General features: G+C 39.8%; 1 protein-coding gene across 4 annotated transcripts in view; it reads right to left on the bottom strand.

Annotated features, from left to right (window-relative positions):
- Nucleotides 1-4,776: 4,776 nt before the first annotated feature.
- LOC141388138 (uncharacterized) overlaps nucleotides 4,777-19,993 on the bottom strand; it is a 116,780-nt gene continuing 101,563 nt past the window's right edge. For all 4 annotated transcript variants that reach the window (XM_073958178.1, XM_073958181.1, XM_073958179.1 and 1 more), the window contains exon 2: nucleotides 4,777-10,360. In XM_073958178.1, coding sequence (XP_073814279.1) covers nucleotides 8,897-9,664 — 768 coding nt within the window. In that variant the 5' untranslated portion in view covers nucleotides 9,665-10,360 and the 3' untranslated portion in view covers nucleotides 4,777-8,896. The remainder of the gene's footprint in view (nucleotides 10,361-19,993) is intronic.

Here is a 19,993-nt window from a genome sequence, read left to right as displayed (position 1 = left end):
CCAACAACAAACCCGAGATTAAGCTGAATTATTTTACAACAATAAACTTTCCCTCTATTTCAAAATTCTATTTAGAATAATGTAAAAAATTTAACACTGTGCACCTAATTAAAACGAGAACTTAAGTGCTATACAATCTAAGACTTCTGATATTACATTCCTTTCTCAAATTGTCAAACAACGACAACACTTTCCTTTAAAACATGCACTGAGTTTTTTTCTTTCTCCTTCTTCCCTATAACAGAAGTCACAAACCTTGTTCTTAAGTGGGGTACACACAATCAGTTTTGACTGTCAGTTCTGCTCAAATAATCGGCTGCTTGCCAGTGTGGCCTTTCATTTTCATTAGTCATCAGGCAACCAAAAAATATTTTGTGGTTGGTGGACAGTATGACATTTATCGATATTTCCGAAAAATCGGCAGTCAATACTGATCGTGTGTACCACGAATTAGTTACAAAATATGCCCTAATTAGTCTAAATATAATCTAAATGAATATGTGAAGAGTAACGAGAAAAAAAAAACAAACTAATCATTATAATAATAATCACAGTTTCTATGCTTTCTATTGCCTTAGAATTATGATTAGTAAGTCCTAAACAGCCATATACTCCGTTCCTGAATATCAGATACATCAACCTGCGTCAATTGGGAGGCTTCATCATCTTATCGACGAAAGACGTTATGGTAAGTGTTTCCAGTATTTTAAAACTGTTTTGATTATACGTATTAATTTTTTTCGGCAAAGAAGAATATGACTTTTCATTCTCTTATGACATTCATTTTCTAAACTTTGTTAGATTCTTTCGCATTTCTCAAACATTCTTTCGGGCTATAAGGTCTTCGTTAATCAATGAAAATAAAGACTACTTATTTCATTTTTCTACCCGGCGTTTCGTTTGGATTTTCCAACATCTTCAGGGGCAAATTTTATTAATCTGGCAACGACAAAGAATATGTATACAATACAATAATTAGTTTTTATATTTTTACATTTTGTTTCATTTAGCATTATGAAAATGTATACTCAATTTTACATATAAATTTTTAATTATTGTAGGATATTAGAAAAACGACACAAGAAATAAAATAAAAATAAATGCAAAAATAATTAAATATAAGTGTAAATACCACAGTAGTCCTAATACTAAAATCACAGAAGTTAAAAATACGACTAAAATATTTCTAGCGTATAAAATGAATTCGTGTTGTCCTTATCTTCTTTTCTGTTTATTGCAAGTTCCATTTTCTGTTGAATTCGTAGGCTCTCTATTGCATATCGTTTATTTTCTGTTCTCTCTTTGTCTAGTATCTTGACGTTCGTAAGATCTGCTACGTGTTTATTCTCTATGCAATGTTGTGCCATAGATGTAGTGTGTTTACCTTTTTGTATGTCGTTATTGTGTTCAGCTATTCTCGTGGCTAAGCTGCGTTTTGTTGTTCCTACGTATAGTTTCCCGTATTTGTCTTCTTTATTGCCGTAGCATTTTATTTCGTACACAGCTGATTTTGGTCCGTCTTTTCTATTTTTGTTTTGGTTTTTGTGTATAGTGGTGAAACCGTTTTATATGGTTTGTGGGCTAACGCTATTTCTTCATCCTCCATTATTTGCTTCATTAGTTTAGTTTCTGTAAGTCTCGGTATGTATTGCACTGAATAATATTTGGTGTTACCCGATCATTCTCCGTTTGTTTCTTTCTGAGAGAGTGAGTTCTTTAAAAGCTTATTGATTATTTTGGTCGGATAATTATTTTGTTTTAGAATATGTTTTATTTTATCTATATTTTTGTTGCTGAACAGTTTATGACTCAATTTTAGTACTTTTTTAATTAGGCTGGTGGCCGTATTTAGTTTTTGTTGGATAGGCTGTGTTGAATGATAACTTATTATTCTTCCGGAGGCTGTAGGTTTCGAATACCAATCAGTTTATATTTGGTTGCCTTGTTAGTGGATTTTGATATCTAAAAACGGTATGCAGTTATTTTCCTCCAATTCAATGGTGAACTTTAGCTTATTGTGTTAATTGTTTAAGGCTTCGAGTATTTTGGTTTTTCTCCTTTTTTAATAATTGCAAACATGCTATTATTGCGCCAAGAGGGTGTCGAGAACTATATCAGCTATTGCTGGGGATTGTGGGTTTCCCATTGGCATTCCATATACTTGAGTGTAGAATTGGAGGATCTTCAAAATTTGTGATTTAGGTATTTGTGTGTGTTTCTCAATGTTTCCCCACTGTGTCATTATGTTTTTTTATGGCTAAATGAATCGGTATATTTGTAAGGGTAGTGATGCACAAAACCGTAGTGATGCACAAAGAAACCTACAAGAAAAGAATGAAAGATCTCCTGGATGATAAAACCATATACAAAAAATAGGCACGGTTCCAATGCAAGCTTTACAAAGAAAAAACAACAAAATTATCATGGACTTACATAAACAAAATTATATCACAACTCTAGACAAATACAAACTCACATCGCATGCCTCAAGCGCACCCAGATTTTATGGTCTTCAAAGGTGCATAAGCCAAACATGCCTCTCAGACCCATATCGTCGTCAATAGAAGTACCTTGGAAATATCCTAAAAAACATGCTCATTAAAGAATATAATATTAAAAACTCTTTCGAACTAAAGGAAAAACTAGATGAAATAACAATCGACCATAATGATATCTTAGTATCCTTTGTAGTGGTATCATTATTTACAAATATACCGATTCATTTAGCCATAAAAAACATAATGACACAGTGGGGAAACATTGAGAAACACACACAAATACCTAAATCACAATTGTTGAAGACCCTCCAATTCTGTCTCAACGAAAACAATTATTTTATGTATGACGGAGACTTCTACACTCAAGTATATGGAATGCCAATGGGAAATCCACTATCTACAACAATAGCTGATATAGTTCTCGACACCCTCTTGACGCAAATAATGGATGATCTTGACAAACAAAATATAAAAAAATAAGTTCTTGACGAAATACGTTGACGACATCTTTGCAATTATTAACAACAATTCAACATTGAATTGGAGGAAAATAACTCCATACCGTTTCTAGATATCAAAATCCACAAACAAGGCAACCAAATATAAACTAATGGCCTCCGGAAGAATAATAAATTATCATTCAACACAGCCTATCTAACAAACAATAAATACAGCCACCAGCCTAATTAATTGAGTGAACAGTTCACCAACAAAAATATAGATAAAATAAAACATATTCTAAAACAAAATAATTATCCGACCAAAATAATCAGTAAGCTTTTAAAGAACTCAAAGAACGACACCTATTGGCTCCGTTTGCTGAGGCTAGCTCGCGGTGGCCATAGTTCGTCACAGAAATTTATTTCTGCCAGTGACAGGAGTAAGGAAAGAGACAATGGTATTTTTTTAATGAGGGTTATCCCGCTTTATTTAGAGAATTTTATTACGTCGCGTCGCAATGCAGTTTCGAGACCTGGTTCTGTCCTCGAGTTGACCGATGATATTCTCTGTCACGGCGGCTTTGTCGTGGTTGCTCCAGATGTCCGTCCGTCGGTAGACCTACACAGAATCAGGGCGGACTTGTATACCATTGGCGTTGGACAACTCACTGGTCGCTCTGCGTGTTGTGTTCCCGGACAACGATTCCCTGCTCTGTGGCGTCACCGGGATTTCCTGGTGGACAATGCTCTTCTGGTGGCGTGTGACAACTCACCAGACTTCTTGCCCGCGGCTCTGTGGCGTCACTACGATTTGCTGGTGGCGTGTAACAACTCACCAGGCTTCCTGCTCCGTTACGTTACAATGATGTCCTGGTGGCGTGTAACAACTCACCAGCCTTATTGCTCAGAATCGGGACGGGTATGGGTTCCAGCAGCGTGGGGCAACTCACTGGGCTAGCAACCGGCAACTCAATGTGGTTGGGGGAGGCGTTTCAACTCACCCTTCCATCCTAGTGACCTTGTGGTGTCCCGTGTAGCGAAAATGTCCCCAGTCGGTAGTCGTTCGAAGTTCACCGTTGGTGTTCACTCTACTCACCTGGGTTCTCGGATTGACTTTCTCACTCGATGTTAGACTCCTGCTGACGTAGACTCCACGTACAGAATTCGCAAACTGATCCCTGTCCTAATTTCGCCACATCCTTGTATAGTGCGATGTAAACAACCCCACCTACCTTATCCACTTGCATGTTGTTGTTCGTTGTTCACTTTGCGGGAATGCACAAAGGTTCTCCGTGCATGCATCGTGTTGTTGTTGTTTACAAACAAGGGGAGTCGGCATGCGCAAAGGTTCACCGTGCATACATCGTGTTGTTGGTTGTTTACACCCAAGTGGAGTCAGAATGCATCATTCGCAGGCGCATTGTTGCTACTTGTTTACGTGCATAAAACGAGTTGTTTACTTGCAAGTACATTCGCTGGCAATGCAGTCGCCAATAGAAAACCTATGGACGTGCGTTTTGTTGCTAGTTGTTTACTTGCAAGTGCTTTCGTTTGCAATGCAGTCGCCACTAGAAACCCTATAGACGTTTGTTTTGTTGCTACATGTTTACAACGATCAATGCATTTGAATATCGTTGGACGTTGTTTTAAAAAAAGAACTACGCAACGGTAAGTTGTTTTGATCCTTAGAGGACGAAAACAAATTCGAGGGCCATTTGAAAAATTTAGAGAAAGATGGCATTTCGGTAATTCCATATATTTTCACTTATATTATAAAATATTCATTAGAAATTCAATGCTTAAATCTATAATAATATCAATAAAGTACCACCCCGTAGTACCAGTTTGTGTAGGCGGAAACGAGCCAGTGACTTCCGGCGCCACACTTCTCCCCATCTTCGGTTACAATGAGATCAGAGGCTATTGATAAAAACTTTTCTCTGACGGTTAATTATTACTCGATAACGGCGTCCGCAGACTTCCACGATCTGCTTGTACTGCTTACGGGGAACTTGCAGCAAAAGTCCCATCCGGATATGCCGTTGAAGCCCCGCCTGTACTTCTCTGGGAAATTCCTCCCGGCTGGCAAATTGACACCACGACTCACTGGCATCCGGCACCACCAGCACGCAGCGTAATCTCACTGGGCTCTCCGGTTCACTCTGCGTGCTGACGAGACTGGGATTCGGCCACAGACCGCTTACTTCAGAATCCCACAAATCGCCGTACCTGGGCACATGTTTATTCCGAACGTGTCCAGGTTTACCTCACTTCCCTCGGTCTCATCGGCATCATTACCAGAAATCAACGACCTTGCAGCATTCTCTTCGGAATCCGTATCCGTCCAAGCGGTGTACCTGGGAGAAGTTCGAACTCTGGATATGCCCACGTTGTCCGCAGGTTCCCCGATCACACGGTCCTCCTCGTCCGAGACCGTCACTACACTATAAACATCACCCAACTCCTCGAACTCGGTTGCTTCGGGCGCTGAAGTGGTTGCTTCGGCCGCTGCTAACTCAAACATGGAGTCCTCATCCAGGATGATGATTGACGATCCAGGCGATACGAATGGCGGCGGCGTAGGTGGGTTGGTTGGGAATCGTTCCGGACGTAGGGGCGTAAGAACATCATCAGTGTTCAGGACAACCGTCTGGTTCTTTGGGACCCAACTTGAACGTAAGGGGGTAACCGGTTCCTCGTCTAAAATCTCAATTATCTCTGCTGTTCGGACTTGGGATTCTTGCCGGAAGGGGTGGACCTCTGCCACGGGTCGTTTCACCGGTTCGGCTGTTGTTCTCCATAACCGGGGCAGCTGGTTCGATGTTGCCTCCGCTGATGCTTCCGAAGTCCCACCGCAAAATCGCTTGCTGGGCCCGGCCTCCTGACTGTCTTGCCACCGTTGCTTGTAATACGCCTTCGTTTTCATGATGGGCCTTTGGTGTTCCATGTCACTGGTGGGAATTGTTGTATCTATGGACGAAATAATAGACAACTTATTATTAGACTGTCCATGTGCCGGGGCGTCGGTGTGTCCTGTAGGGGTACTGTCTGTCGCATTGAAGTCTTTGAGTTCGCCGATATGGGCCAATCAGACGTCTTTCCGATGCCTAACACGAACGCCCACGATTACCGATGATGAATAACTCAAAACTTCGTAGGGGCCATCATATTTTGGGGCCAACTTTGCAGCAAAGCTCTTTACGGCCTTTGACGGAGGATGCTGGTCCTCTCCGGCCTGACCAATTCGGTGGCGCACCATTTTGAAGACGTCCTGAAGTTCCTCTGCCTTATCCTTAGGAGCTTTGCTCGTGGTTCCAGTGCCTGTCGTTACCTCGTCGTAGAGATTACTGGGTAATCGAGGCTCAGGACATTGCACCAGGTACGCAGGGCTATACCCAGTAGTATCCGATACACTGGTATTGATTGCGAGGTTCATTTCTGGCAAGAATTCATCCCATTTATGATGCTGGTTCTGACAGAGCTGTGCCATCATTGTTTTGAGGGTCCTGTTTGCCCTCTCCGTTGGGTTCTCCTGCGGCGTGTACGGTGCAGTGAACTGATGCCTTACTCCAATTTCGCATAGATATTTCTTTAATTCCCGGCTGGTAAACTTGCTGCCATTGTCAGTCAGAAATACTTTCGGCGTCCCGAACCTTGCCAGGATACGCTGCCTGAACGCCTTGACCACGCCGCACGAAGTGCGACAAGCTCCACCCACTTGGTAAAACGATCGATGAACACCAGCAGCATGGTGTTGCCAAGTTTCGTCCGGGGTAAGGGCCCAACGAAGTCCTCACAAACTGTTGCCCAGGGTTCTTCCGGGATGCTTATTAGCACTTCCCTTGCCGGTGCCAACTGACTAGACTGGTAATATCTCGCATCATTCCAGGCCAGTAGTAACGCTCATGGACCCTACTCGTAGTCTTCCTTATCCCGAGGTGATCCGCGGCCGGTTGGTTGTGGTTATCGCACAATACCCGCTCTCTTAAATACGTCGGTACGCATAGTTTCCAGGTAATACTCTCGACATCATTCGGGTGGTGAGGGATGTGCCGATAGAGCCGGTTTCCGACGATGGCATAGTCAGGAAATTTCTCGGGGTTCTTCTTCATCTCCTCTAGTCTTGTCCTTATCCAGAGACATTCTTCGGGCGTTTCAGTCACCGCCCTTTGTAGGGACTATATGGGCTGCCTAGACAAAGCGTCCGCGACGACATTCAATCCCCCTTTCCGATACTTGACAGTGTACCTATACTGTTGGAGCTCTAGCGCCCATCTTGCCAAAAGACCTGTGGGGTTATCGAGCGAGTTCAACCATTTGAGGGCTAAGTGGTCAGTTAGGACTTGGAACTCGTATCCTTCCAAGTATTGGCGCATCTTCCTGATCCCCCAAACGATGACCAGACACTCTTTCTCAGTCGCCGAGTAGTTCCGTTCAGCGTCGTTGAGGGTACGGCTTGCGTAGGCGATCACCCGCTCTCCTTCGGGAAACTCCTGTTGGAGTCGCTAGCGTTGGTTTGTAGCAGGAAAGTACGACCGAAGTCCGGACAAGCTAAGACCGGTGCTTGTGTCAACCTTGTCTTCAACAGCTCAAACACAATCTGCTGCTCTTCCGTCCGTCTCCAATGCTTGCCTTTCTTCAAAAGAGATGTCAACGGGTGTGCCACAGTCGCGAACTCGGGTACGAAGCGGCGGTACCAGGACGCCAAGCCCAAAAACCGTCGTAACTCCTTCAAAGTCTGCGGTTGCTTCATATCCCTTATTGCCGCTACATCCGATCCGTTTGGATGCCTTCCTCAGAGATCACATGTCCCAAATATTTAGTCTCCTTCTGCAGCCCATAGTCTTCGGAACACCTCCTGTAGTTTTGCCAAGTGCTCATCGAGAGTTCTCCTTATGACATCTCTGGCCATATGACACTGTCTAAAGCACGCTGGAACGTCACGTCACAGAGTGCAAGCCAAAAGGCATTACCCGCCATTGGAATAAGCCTCTCCCTGCTACAGTAAACGCCGTGTATTTCTTACTGTCCTCCTCCAGGGGAATCTGCCAGTATCCATCCTTGAGATCTATGCTACTTATGTACGTTGCCTCCCGTAGTCGGTCCCAGATGGACTGGATTCTGGGAAGGGGATATGCGTCGGGGTCCGACTTGCCATTAAGGTGTCAGAAATCCATGCAGAGACGCCATGTTCCGTTTTTCTTTCGAGCGAGTGCGATTGGTGAACTGTGCGGGCTCCGTGATGGCTCAATAAATCCGTTCGCCAATAGTTCGTTTATCTTGGCATCGATAATTTCCTGCATCGCCGGGTTGCGGGCAGCATACCGCAATTTAAATGGTCGGTCATCGATCATTACTCTGCGATGCTTTGCCGCAGTAGAGGGCCATGAATCTCTTGAAATTTTTGCAGTTCCTGGTCCAAAAACGCTTGAATTCGCTGCTGGTCCTCGTTCGAGTGGGCGCTTACCGGTAAAGGTCCTGCGGCAGGTAACCTGTTATCTGTTGCCCGGAGACACTGCGGTTTGTCTACCTCGCAGCTACAGGTTGTGGCGATGGAGCGATGTCGCTCTGGTTGAATTGGCTCTCGGGAGTGGTTATCATCCGCGAAGACGCACGACAGCCCTGCCATCGTTAGGCGGGCTCCAACCTTTGCCAAGAGATCCAATCCGATGATTACGTCTTCTGTCGCCTTCGGCATGACAAGGAAGCGAGTGGGTACATGTTGGTGGCCCAAACCAATCGTAGTTTCGACGGCACGTTCTAAGTTACGCTGAGAACCATCGGCCAAGGTAACTCTGCAGCTGAACGGTACCAGTTTGACCCTGTCCCCGAGCGCCGACAATAGAGATTCGCTGATTAATGAGGTAGTGACCCCCGTATCGATCGTGGATGCGACTTGTTGTCCTCCCACCTCAATAGTAGCCACCAACCGGGTGGGTTCCATACGGAGTGATGTGTTTAATGTAGGGGCTTGTTGATGACCTGTGGACCCGTCTCCACCTGTTCCCTGCGGGGCCGCCGCTCGTTTCCCGACGTCCGCTTTCGACAACAGTATATGTTAAGGTTACCACTCCGCCCGCACTCCCAACAGAATAACATCACCTCGTTCCGGCAGCCCGTGGCAAAATGTCCATCTTGGCCACAACGGCGACATGCCGTTCGCGGATTGATAGGAGCGGGGTGCGACCCGGCCGGTGAAATTTCGGGCTCCAGACGCCTGTGTTGTTCCTTGGCCTGTGCAGTTATTGGGGGAAAATTCTCCAAATCCTCGCCCATTGCCAAGAGTTCGTGCAGGGTTTTGAAGTCGCGGCGTCGGATATTCCACAGGTACTCCGGTAGAGCATTCTTGAAAATACGCTCCAACTTTTGCTCCTCGGAGTAATTGCTATGTCTCATCATGTTCTGTAAACTGAGTGCGTAGTCGCGGAATTTTTCACTGGGACGCTGAAGCCGCTTTCGAATATCATCCTCCAGATGATCCCAGAAGCGCGTTGGAAGGAAAAACCTCCGGAAGTCCTCCCGAAAGTCCGCCCAGGTTTGCCATCGCTGGTTGTTGTTCCTGAACCAGATCAACGCTTTACCCTTCATCATTTCCGGCATCATCTTTGGTAGCATATCTATCTGTAACGCGTACATACTAGCTAGCTCCTCGACCCTTTCCAGGAACTCTAGCGGGTCCTGCTCACCTTCAAATCCCAGGTTCCACTTCCGGACTTGATCAGCCATTGTCCTGAGGAGGCTCGGGGTCTACCGCTTGGGGATGGAGGTCTCATTGCATATTTCCCCGTAATGGGGGGTTGTGGCCCCACTAGGATTCGTAATGGATAGGCTCGGGGTTGCTTTCGGCGAAACACCGGTCGTGCTGTCTTGCTTTGCTGTCGACTGTTCATGCACATCCTGATACCGAAGCAACTTCTCCAACTTTTCTTCGTCATGTTCTTCGCCCAAAAACTGTGCAAATCTCTTCCGGAGTTCCTCAACCGTTCCGCTTACGTCGAGGCCAAACTCAGTCAAATAGTTCCCCAGTTCCTCTTTACGTAGGCTATAGGCCCATGATGTGCGCAGCGTTGCGGGCATCCCTTTACACTGGTGATAGCCCTCACCTTTTGTATCGACGGTTTTGTTTCTTACTCTGGCCCCTGCCCGGGCGCCACTGTAACGACACCTATTGGCTCCGTTTGCTGAGGCTAGCTCGCGGTGGACAGAGTTCGTCTCAGAAATTTATTTCTGCCAGTGACAGGAGTAAGAAAAGAGACAATGGTATTTGTTTAAGGAGGGTTATCCCGCTTTATTTAGAGAATTTTATTACGTCGCATCGCAATGCAGTTTCTGAGACCTGGTTCGGTCCTCAAGTTGACCGATGATATTCTCTGTCACGGCTGCTTTGGCGTGGTAGCTCCAGATGTCCGTTCGTCGGTAGACCTGGAAACACAAAATACAACCGATTCTGTTGTCAAATGGGACTAACACATTCAAAATATATTAAAATGACGCGTACTTTATATGGGGCGTTATATGGGGCTATACCAAAACGTGGACTTATGTAAAACAATTTTGGTAGGAATGTTTTTTGGCCTCTGGAGACACAAAATACCAATTTACCACCAATTCGGCGGTAAAATGGGACAAATATCTTAAAAATTCCTCAAAACGACAACGCGTCACGCGTCATTTTGTATGGGGGCTACACGAAAGCGTGGACCTACATATCCCACCTTCAATACCAAAAGTCCTACGTACATATAATAGATTTTCCCAAAATTGCATCCACCTACGTCAATCCGTTCGGACGCTAGAGTGATTTCCACAGACGGATGGAAATTGCTATATCGATGTAGAATTGCACGCTGATCAAGAATATATACAATCTACAATGATTGTTTCGAGTAGTTACAAACGTAGTGACAAACTTAATATACCCCCATCCTATGGTGGAGGGTATAAAAATGGCGTATAAGCTTGGATTTTCGAACTTTTCATACTCTCCGCTATGAGAAATTTCTTTTAATGTGAGCTTGAAATGAATATATGCATATTTAGACTCAAATGATGGTAACGTGGATCCACAATCACTGAAGGGGCTTTATTTATGTCAAATATCACAGCTGAATTGAAACAGAGCGCCACAACCCAAAATATGATCCCCGCTTTTAAATAAAAATACAACTGCGCTTTTAAAAAGATTAAGGGTGGTTTTATCACTTTTATTACTTTTAAATCACACACACAGTAAAAACATCTTAAGAAATGCTTCATTACTGGCATCCGTAGCCATCCAAAAGACACACGTTTGAGCCACATTCCTTCAAAAGTCTGAATTGTTTCCTTCTTAAACGCTTCATGTTTTGTATTCGCGACGAAATAATGTTTCCAGCTTCAAAATATATTTTAATTAATATTAAAATATAATATTTGACATTCCCTTCCAATCGATATTCGTCGGTATGAGTTAACGATTTCTACAATCGGTAACATAAAGTTACAGAATAGGACATTCGTTAACTCAACCGAATATTTTCGTTAACTACCGATGTCGGTTCGTTATTAAAAAAATTTACAGAATCGCACTACAGGCGTCCTGCTCCGTGGCGTTACAATGATGTCCTGGTGGCGTGTAACAACTCACCAGGCTTCCTGCTCAGAATCGGGACGGGTATGGATTCCAGCGGCGTGGGGCAACTCACTGGGCTAGCAACCGGCTACTCAATGTGGTTGGGGGTGGCGTTTCAACTCACCCTTCGATCCTAGTGGCCTTGGAGGTACTCTCTTGTGGTGTTCCGTGCAGCGAAAATGTCCCCAGTAGGTAGTCGTTCGAAGTTCACAGTTGGTGTTCACTCTACTCATCACCTGGGTTCTCGGATTGACTTTCTCACTCGATGTTAGACTCCTGCTGACGCAGACTCCACGTACTGAATTCGCAAGCTGATCCCTGTCCTAATTTCGCCACATCCTTTTATAGTGCGATGTAAACAACCCCACCTACCTTATCCACTCGCATGTTGTTGTTCGTTCTTCACTTCGCGGGAATGCACAAAGGTTCTCCGTGCATGCATCGTGTTGTTGGTTGTTTACCAACAAGAGTGGTCGGAATGCGTCATCCGCAGGCGCACTGTTGCTACTTGTTTACACGCATAAACCGAGTTGCTTACTTGCAAGTGCATTCGCTAGCAATGCAGTGGCCAATAGAAAACCTATGGACGTACGTTTTGTTGCTAGTTGTTTACTTGCAAGTGCATTCGGTTGCAATGCAGTCGCCACTAGAAACCCTATAGACGTTTGTTTTGTTGCTACATGTTTACAACGATCAACTCATTTGAATATCGTTGGACGTTGTTTTTATAAAAACTACGCAACGGTAAGTTGTTTTGATCCTTAGAGGACGAAAACAACTTCGAGGGCCATTTGAACAATTTAGAGAAACATGGCATTTCGGTAATTCCATATATGTTCACTTATATTATAAAATATTCATTAGGAATTCAATGCTTAAACCTATAATAATATCAATAAAGTACCACCCCGTAGTACCAGTTTGTGTAGGCGGAAACGAGCCAGCGACTTCCGGCGTCACAAAGATCTGGTAACGACAAATATTATTCAGTGTAATAAATACCGAGACTTACAGAAACTAAACTAATGAAACAAATAATGGAAGATAAAGAAATAGCGTTAGCCCACAAACCATATAAAACGGTTTCATCACTGTACACAAAAACCAAAACCAAAATAGAAAGGACGGACCAAAATAATGCTGTGTACGAAATAAAATGCAACGACAATAAAGAAGGCAAATACGGGAAACTATACGTAGCAACAACAAAACGCAGCTTAGCCACCAGAATAGCTGAACACAATAACGACATACAAAAAGGTAAACAAACGACAGCTTTGGGACAACATTGCATAGAGAATAAGCACGTAGCATATCTTAACAATGTCAAGATACTAGACAAAGAGAGAACAGAAAATAAACGATATACAATATAGAGCCTACGAATTCAACAGAAAATTGAACTTGCCATAAACAGAAAAGAAGATAAGGACAACACGAATGCAATTTAAACGCTAGCAATATTTTAGTCGTATTTTTAACTTCTGGGATTTTCGTATTATTACTACTGTGATATTTACACCTATATTTAAATATTTTTGCATTTATTTTTATTTTATTTGTTGTGTCGTTTTTCTAATAAATTACAATTAATTAAAATTTAAATGTAAAATTGACGAAGGATTATTTGTGAGTATACATTTTCATAATGCTGAATGAAACAAAATGTAAAAATTTATTCGTTCGTATATATATTCGTTGTCGTTGCCAGATTAATAAAAATTGTCCCTGAAGATGTTGCAAAATCCCAACGAAACGTCGGGTAGAAAAATTAAATAAATATTATTTATTTGCATTGATTAACGGAAACCTTATGGCCCGATAAGACGAAGTCTTACAACATAATAAATAAAAACTTGAAAGGTCGAGAAACTTTAAATAAAAAAATTCTTCATTTCATTTAGTACCCTACATGAAATTGAATAATATTTTTGATTCATCAATGTGTATGTAGTACAATAGTTATAAACTTCGTACGCAAGATTTTTTCTGTTTTCAAATTCTTTTTAGAGATTTCCATAATTTTTTTTTCTATGGAGATGCTGACGTAGTAATTTAATCTAAATGTATTTTGGGGTTCTGTCAAATCTTTGCAAGTCCATATAGAACCGAAGGTAGGGTGGGTAGAGACGCTCAGCACTCTACTCAACGTATAGGAGTTGCTGAAAAGACAATTATTGAGTCGATACCTTTTTTACACTCCAACCTAATTAATTACAAGATTTTAGGGGCAATTAATATTCTGTTGACCTTTGTACCATCGATCCACACCCCCTTTGTTTCTATAAAAAAAATCTGGAGATTAATAATATTATCGTAGCATTCAGGCAGACAAATATTAATGAAAGAACGCGCATCCCGCTTCCGACTGCTATTGCTAGCAATTTTATAACTCCCACAGTCCTACCATTACTATTTGAATCAATTCGGAACCGTGAATTCGAGCAAAATAGACATTTCTTTGGAAATGATTTCAAACACGAATGATGTTCGTTGCACGCTACCTATTCAATATGTCATAGTTCAGCCTTACCCTGGGTTTACAAATAACAGGACAGTTGAGTTTGATTGATTGTCAAAAACTCAAAATTTGCCTGTGTGGCGTAGGCGTCCTGACATCTGCAAAACCAGTTGTAAAATTCTGAATGAAAATCGTCGATTTCCTTTTGTTTTCCGTTCACATATTTTCTTTTTATTTATTTATTTTGTTATCAACACATTTCAATTATAATCTCACTTATTTTCACAAAAAATTTCTAAAATTTGTCAACCCGACTGTCTGTGAAAAAATTATGGACAGCTGGGAGACAGCCGACAAATGTATGTATGTGTTAGTAAATCACCGTATGGAAATAATATTTTTCTTCAAAAAGATTTCATCAAGTTGGACTGAAAAAAATCTCTTCAAATTCCACCTTCAGAGCACGCAAACTTAAAATACCGATATTTATAGATGGTAGTTGCATGACCTACAAAGACTTACAATTTTACAAGATTAATACTGTTTTTATGGAATATAAAATGTCGATGAAAGTATACAATATTAGGATTGTTCTTAGAAAAATAAAGAATTGAGATTAGTCGTAGGTCCTCTTTATTACATGTTTACTATGAAACGAATCATTTGTTGTACTAAATTTCGAATCTTTTAATTTAAATACAGTTTATTGTCACTCCAACAAACAGACAATGTTGTCGAGGTCTTAGCGTTCTAAGCCACTGCCAATCTATCATATCAACAAACTTGTCAACGTGATAACAACAAAACTTCAGAAACTGAAGGCAGTATAATTCATGAAGGAAACCCCCTTCGATTGTACATGTGCATGTATTGAGAAAATGATTCCTAGACAAAAATAGCGATATTTATAGATGGTAGTTGCATGAACTACAAAAGCTTACAATATTACAAGATTAATACTGTTTTTATGGAATATAAAATGTCGATGAAAGTATACAATATTAGGATTGTTCTCGGATCATCTCCAATAGAACAGAGTTGTTTCAAAATGTAAAAATAAAGAATTCAGATTAGTCGTAAGTCCTCTTTATTACATGTTTACTATGAAACGAAGCATTTTATGGTACTAAATTTCGAATCTTTTAATTTAAATACAGCTGATTGTCACTAATACGTACCAACGTAAGGCTCATTTATTAAGGATATACAGAAGGCAAATTCAGGGCCTAATCTTCATTTACTAACCGAAGAAAGAGGAAACGATAAAATATTTTTCGCGAAACTTAAATAAAAAATTTTGTAGTTCTGGATAGAACCTAAAACTTATGTGTTGTTCTGGATAGAAGTGAAATATCTGTTATGCATTTTTGATTAAAAAAATATGTTTTGACAGCAAAAGAAGGCCGGAATTCTCTCTTGCATCACCTTAAAAAATTGGCTTGGAACCAACTTTTGGATTCTTAATAAATGGAGGAGGCTAATCCAAGATAGTGTGAATATTTTGGAACAGAAATATCGAAAAAATATCGAAAAGATAGTTTGCCAGCTGTAATACCAAGCCTGACTAAAACCTTTTTACATTAGTACAAAATTAGGTTTTAGGGCTGGTGCGTCATTTATTTTCTAAGAAGTCAGCATTTGTCGTCATTTGCCAAACAATGCCGAAAGGTGCGCAATTTAGTATAAACAGTGCACGAAAAGATCATATTATTATAAACAAGCCTGTTTCTTTTTCATATACTACCGAAAAACGTAGCAGTTTTATGTTTTTTTGTATGTGGAGCAAAAAAAATACTTAACCATTAACAAATTTTATTGCGAGGTTTTTCCAATGTTTATACAGCTGTAATATGTAAGCAAATTTAAGGACATTTTGTTTATTTGTGCTTATTAATACATGTTTTTTCTCTTCAATTCCTAGATGTTATATCAATATTCAGCAAATCGCCTGATGAAATGTTAAGTGCAGCTCAAGAAGAAATATTTTAAGCAGATAAATCACTCCAAACCTAATGGCCAAGAAAATAAGAAGGCGATGACATTTCAGACGTTGAAAACGATTTTTTATTGTTGGTTAGCCAGCCTTGAAATATTGGTTTTATTTACGAATTTTGTGATTATGTGGAATCTTTGGCTTTGCCCTTTATAAAGATAAAAAATACTGTAATACGCAATTTGTACTTTTCTTAGTATTTTCATAATTATATGTTTTTCTTTAAAAAAATTTACTATTTAAGAAAAGTATAAGTTCATTGTATTATTAACATAATATATAGATTTTTAATCTATAAAAAGTTCCAAATAGGCCACAAAACTCAATAGTGAAAAATTTGGTACCAATGTCTCCATATGACCCTTTATGTACTATTGACTCACTACCTTCAATGTCTCTATTGACTCACTACTTCCAATGTCTCTACTGATTTACTACCTCCAGAAATATCGAAAAAATCCAATGGTGCCAATATCGATAGTTTGCCAGCTGTAATACCAAGCCTGACTAAAAACCTTTTTACATTAGTAAAAAATTAGGTTTTAAGGCTGGTGCGTCATTTATTTACTACGAAGTCAGTATTTGTCGTAATTTACCAAACAATGACGAAAGGTGCGCAATTTAGTATAAACGATGCACGAAAACATCATATTATTATAAGCAACCCTGCTCTTTGTCATAAACTACCGAAAAACGTAGCAGTTTTATGTTTCTCTGTATGTGGAGCAAAAAAAAAATACTTAAACATTAACAAATTTTATTTATTATTGTCTTTTTAGGACAGGGGCCATTATTTATGAAGTGTTTTGATTGAATTAATCGAGCTAACATGACCTAAGGAGATTTGTATTGAAGAATTATTTCTAGCGAAATACCACACACTCAACCATTACGCTACGATCGTTTCGCTGGTGGGTTTATTAGTCAGCTCATCAAGCGTATTTGAATGTTAATGGCTAGAAGACAAAGGCTGATTTTGATAACTTCTATTTATACAACCATTTTTACAAATTTGTAAATATGAAGTATTTTTTGAAGTAGTTTTCTTTATCAAGTCACCCTATTGTCTTGTCTAGGAATCATTTTTTCAATACATGCACATGTACAATCGAAGGGGGGTTTCCTTCATGAATTGTACCGCCTTCAGTTTCTGAAGTTTTGCTGATATCATGTCGACAAGTTGTTGATAAGATAGATTGGCAGTGGCTTAGAACGTTAAGACCTCGACCACATTGTCTGTTTGTTTGAGAGGACCTAGTAACCAGCAGCTGGGCTCTGTTATGAAGTTTATTTATTATATGTTTTTCTTTAATAAAATATACTATTTAAAAAAGTATAAGTTCATCGTATTATTAACATAATATATAGCTTTTTAATATATAAAAAGTTCCAAATAGGCCACAAAACACAATAGTGAAAAATTTGGTACCAACGTCTCCATATGATCCTTTATGTACTATTGACTCACTACCTCCAATGTCTCTATTGACTCACTATTTCCAATGTCTCTCAGTACCTCCAATGTCCCTCGGCAACTACTGTCATACTATGACATACTAGTTTTATTGACACTACTGACTTTCGAATGACACGTTCATAAAAAATGTCCATAGGAAAATACATTAGTTGTCTACAGTTTATCTGCAGTACCGTTGACAATGTCAGGGTATTTCCATTGAGGTTTTAAAAAGGTTCTCAATCAGTGTTTAAAGCTGGAACTGCAACTTTCTCATCATGACACAATTACCAAGGTAGATGGTTCAATCCAGGGTTCATTTAGTAAGCTTGTCCAGAAAAGCAATTCAAGCTTAGCCTGCTCTTGATGTCAACAGTTTTTGAAGCGAGGAATGCACGAAAAGAAAAACAACGAGTAATTTTTGGCAAAATTCAAATGCAGAGTTCTCTTGATTGAACTGAAATATGCATACTGGCAGCAAGAGAGGATACTTATATTGACATCAATAGAAGACATCAGCCGGGCTTTCAGGGCTACCTTGTAACTGTATCAGCAGTTTAGGAAAATTCAATATTGAATCTATACTGACTTACTACTGACATTGTCAACAGTACTACTGACAAGCTGTAGCCAACTCATGTAATTCCCTATAGACATTTTGTATGAACGTGTCATTCGAAAGTCAGTAGTGACATTGGAACTAGTGTGTCAGTAGTAAGTCAGTAGTTGCTGAGGGACCATGTGTTGAGATTGGATGTTGTGAATCTGTATAGACATTGAAGGTAATGATTCAGTAGAGACATTGGAGGTAGTAAGTCAATAGAGACATTGGAGGTAGTGAGCTAATAGTTCATAAAGGGTCGTATGGAGACATTGGTACCAGATTTTCACTACTAAGTATGGCACAATTACCCAGGTAGTGGTATCACACCAGCGGATCGAATATGAAAAATCAAAATTATTTATAAAAAAAATTATTTTTGTTGTAATGTGCACAACAACATAAAGAAAGTTTTGACATAACATATTCGAAATTTTACGATGCCACAACCTGGGTAATTGTGCCATGCTACTAAGTTTTTGGCCTATTAGGAACTTTTTGCTATATAGTATGTTTAATAGGACACTGAACCTTCACTTTTGTTTAAATAGTATATTTTACTAAAGAAAAACATAAAATATTGTAAATGCTAAAAAATTCAAATTGCTTACTACAGTCTTTTTTATCTTTATAAAGGGCTAACCCAAGATTCTTGGCCACAAGGTTTGGTCCGACATGTCTGCTTAAAATATTTGTTCTTCTGCTACACGTTTCATGAATCGATTCACTGAATGTTGATATAACATCTAGGCATTGAACAGAATAAACATGTATAAATAAACATAACTAAACATAATGTCCTTAAATTTGCTTACATTTTACAACTGTACAAACATTGAAAAAAAATTGCAATCGAATTTTGCTAAATATCAGATATAAGTTGCTTTCAGCATTTCCATCGAGACGGGACAATATATTCGTCAGGCTCCACAATCTTCCCTGAAGGTTCCACAAAATGTCTAATTGTCGAAGCTTCATACAAATGTTGTCAGAAGCCTCAGATTTCTTTTTGCTCATACTTTCTGTTATTAAAATTAAATACCTTAAGTTTAATCATTCGCTAAATTTACGATATTTTTTTGATTTTTCACCAGAACACCTTTTTCACGAACCTCCAAATTATTTGACACCAAACAATTAAAAAAATGAAGTACAAATAAGAAAATGCTTCGGTGGGCTATCAGCTTTCAATATAAACAATGCTTCTTCTTATTAATGTAAAAGTATCAATTGTTGACAAAGTGTTGACTTTGTAGACAAGTGGTGACATGTCGACACATGACCCCATGCTTCCTACAGGCATATAGAATAGGTAGTGACATCGCCATATTTGTCAAAAATGTCTTTATGTTGTTGGAAAATTACAACAATAATTATTCTGATACAAGGCAGTTTAACATTTCATATTCAAAAATCTAGATACCACTTGTGGTGAACTTTCAGGTTATCAAAATTTATTTACAGTTTTTTGTTTTTTGTTTTTTGTTTTTTTTTTTGAAATCGACAATAATATTATCATTATTTCTTGTTACAGAATCGATAATGTACATTATCACAATTTCCACGCCACGTTGTACAAGAAGTACACTTTAAAGCTGGGTACACATTGTCAGTTTTGAATGACAGCTTTGTTGTTGCTTGCTAGTGTGGCCGTTCATTTTTGTAATTCATCATGCAACCACAAAATGTTTTGTGGTTGCTGGACGGTTTGACAGTTATCCATAATTGCGAAATATCGACATTCAAAACTGACAATGTGTACTGCACTTAAAACGCCTGTTAGACTATGAACTTATACTATGATTTAAACTGTCAATCCCGTACAATATACGTCAAATAAAATCCAGTGGATTTAGAACTACGATATATTTGACGTATATACTATGGAATTGACATTTGAAATCGAGTGGATTTATAAGTCTAAACGGTCACG

This window comes from Musca autumnalis, unplaced genomic scaffold (genome assembly GCF_047663935.1).
Source record: "Musca autumnalis isolate F117 unplaced genomic scaffold, ASM4766393v1 scaffold_6, whole genome shotgun sequence".
Taxonomy (NCBI): Eukaryota; Metazoa; Arthropoda; class Insecta; order Diptera; family Muscidae; genus Musca; species Musca autumnalis.
Note: the sequence above shows the minus strand (reverse complement) of the source record. Positions and strands in the feature narration are given on the sequence as shown.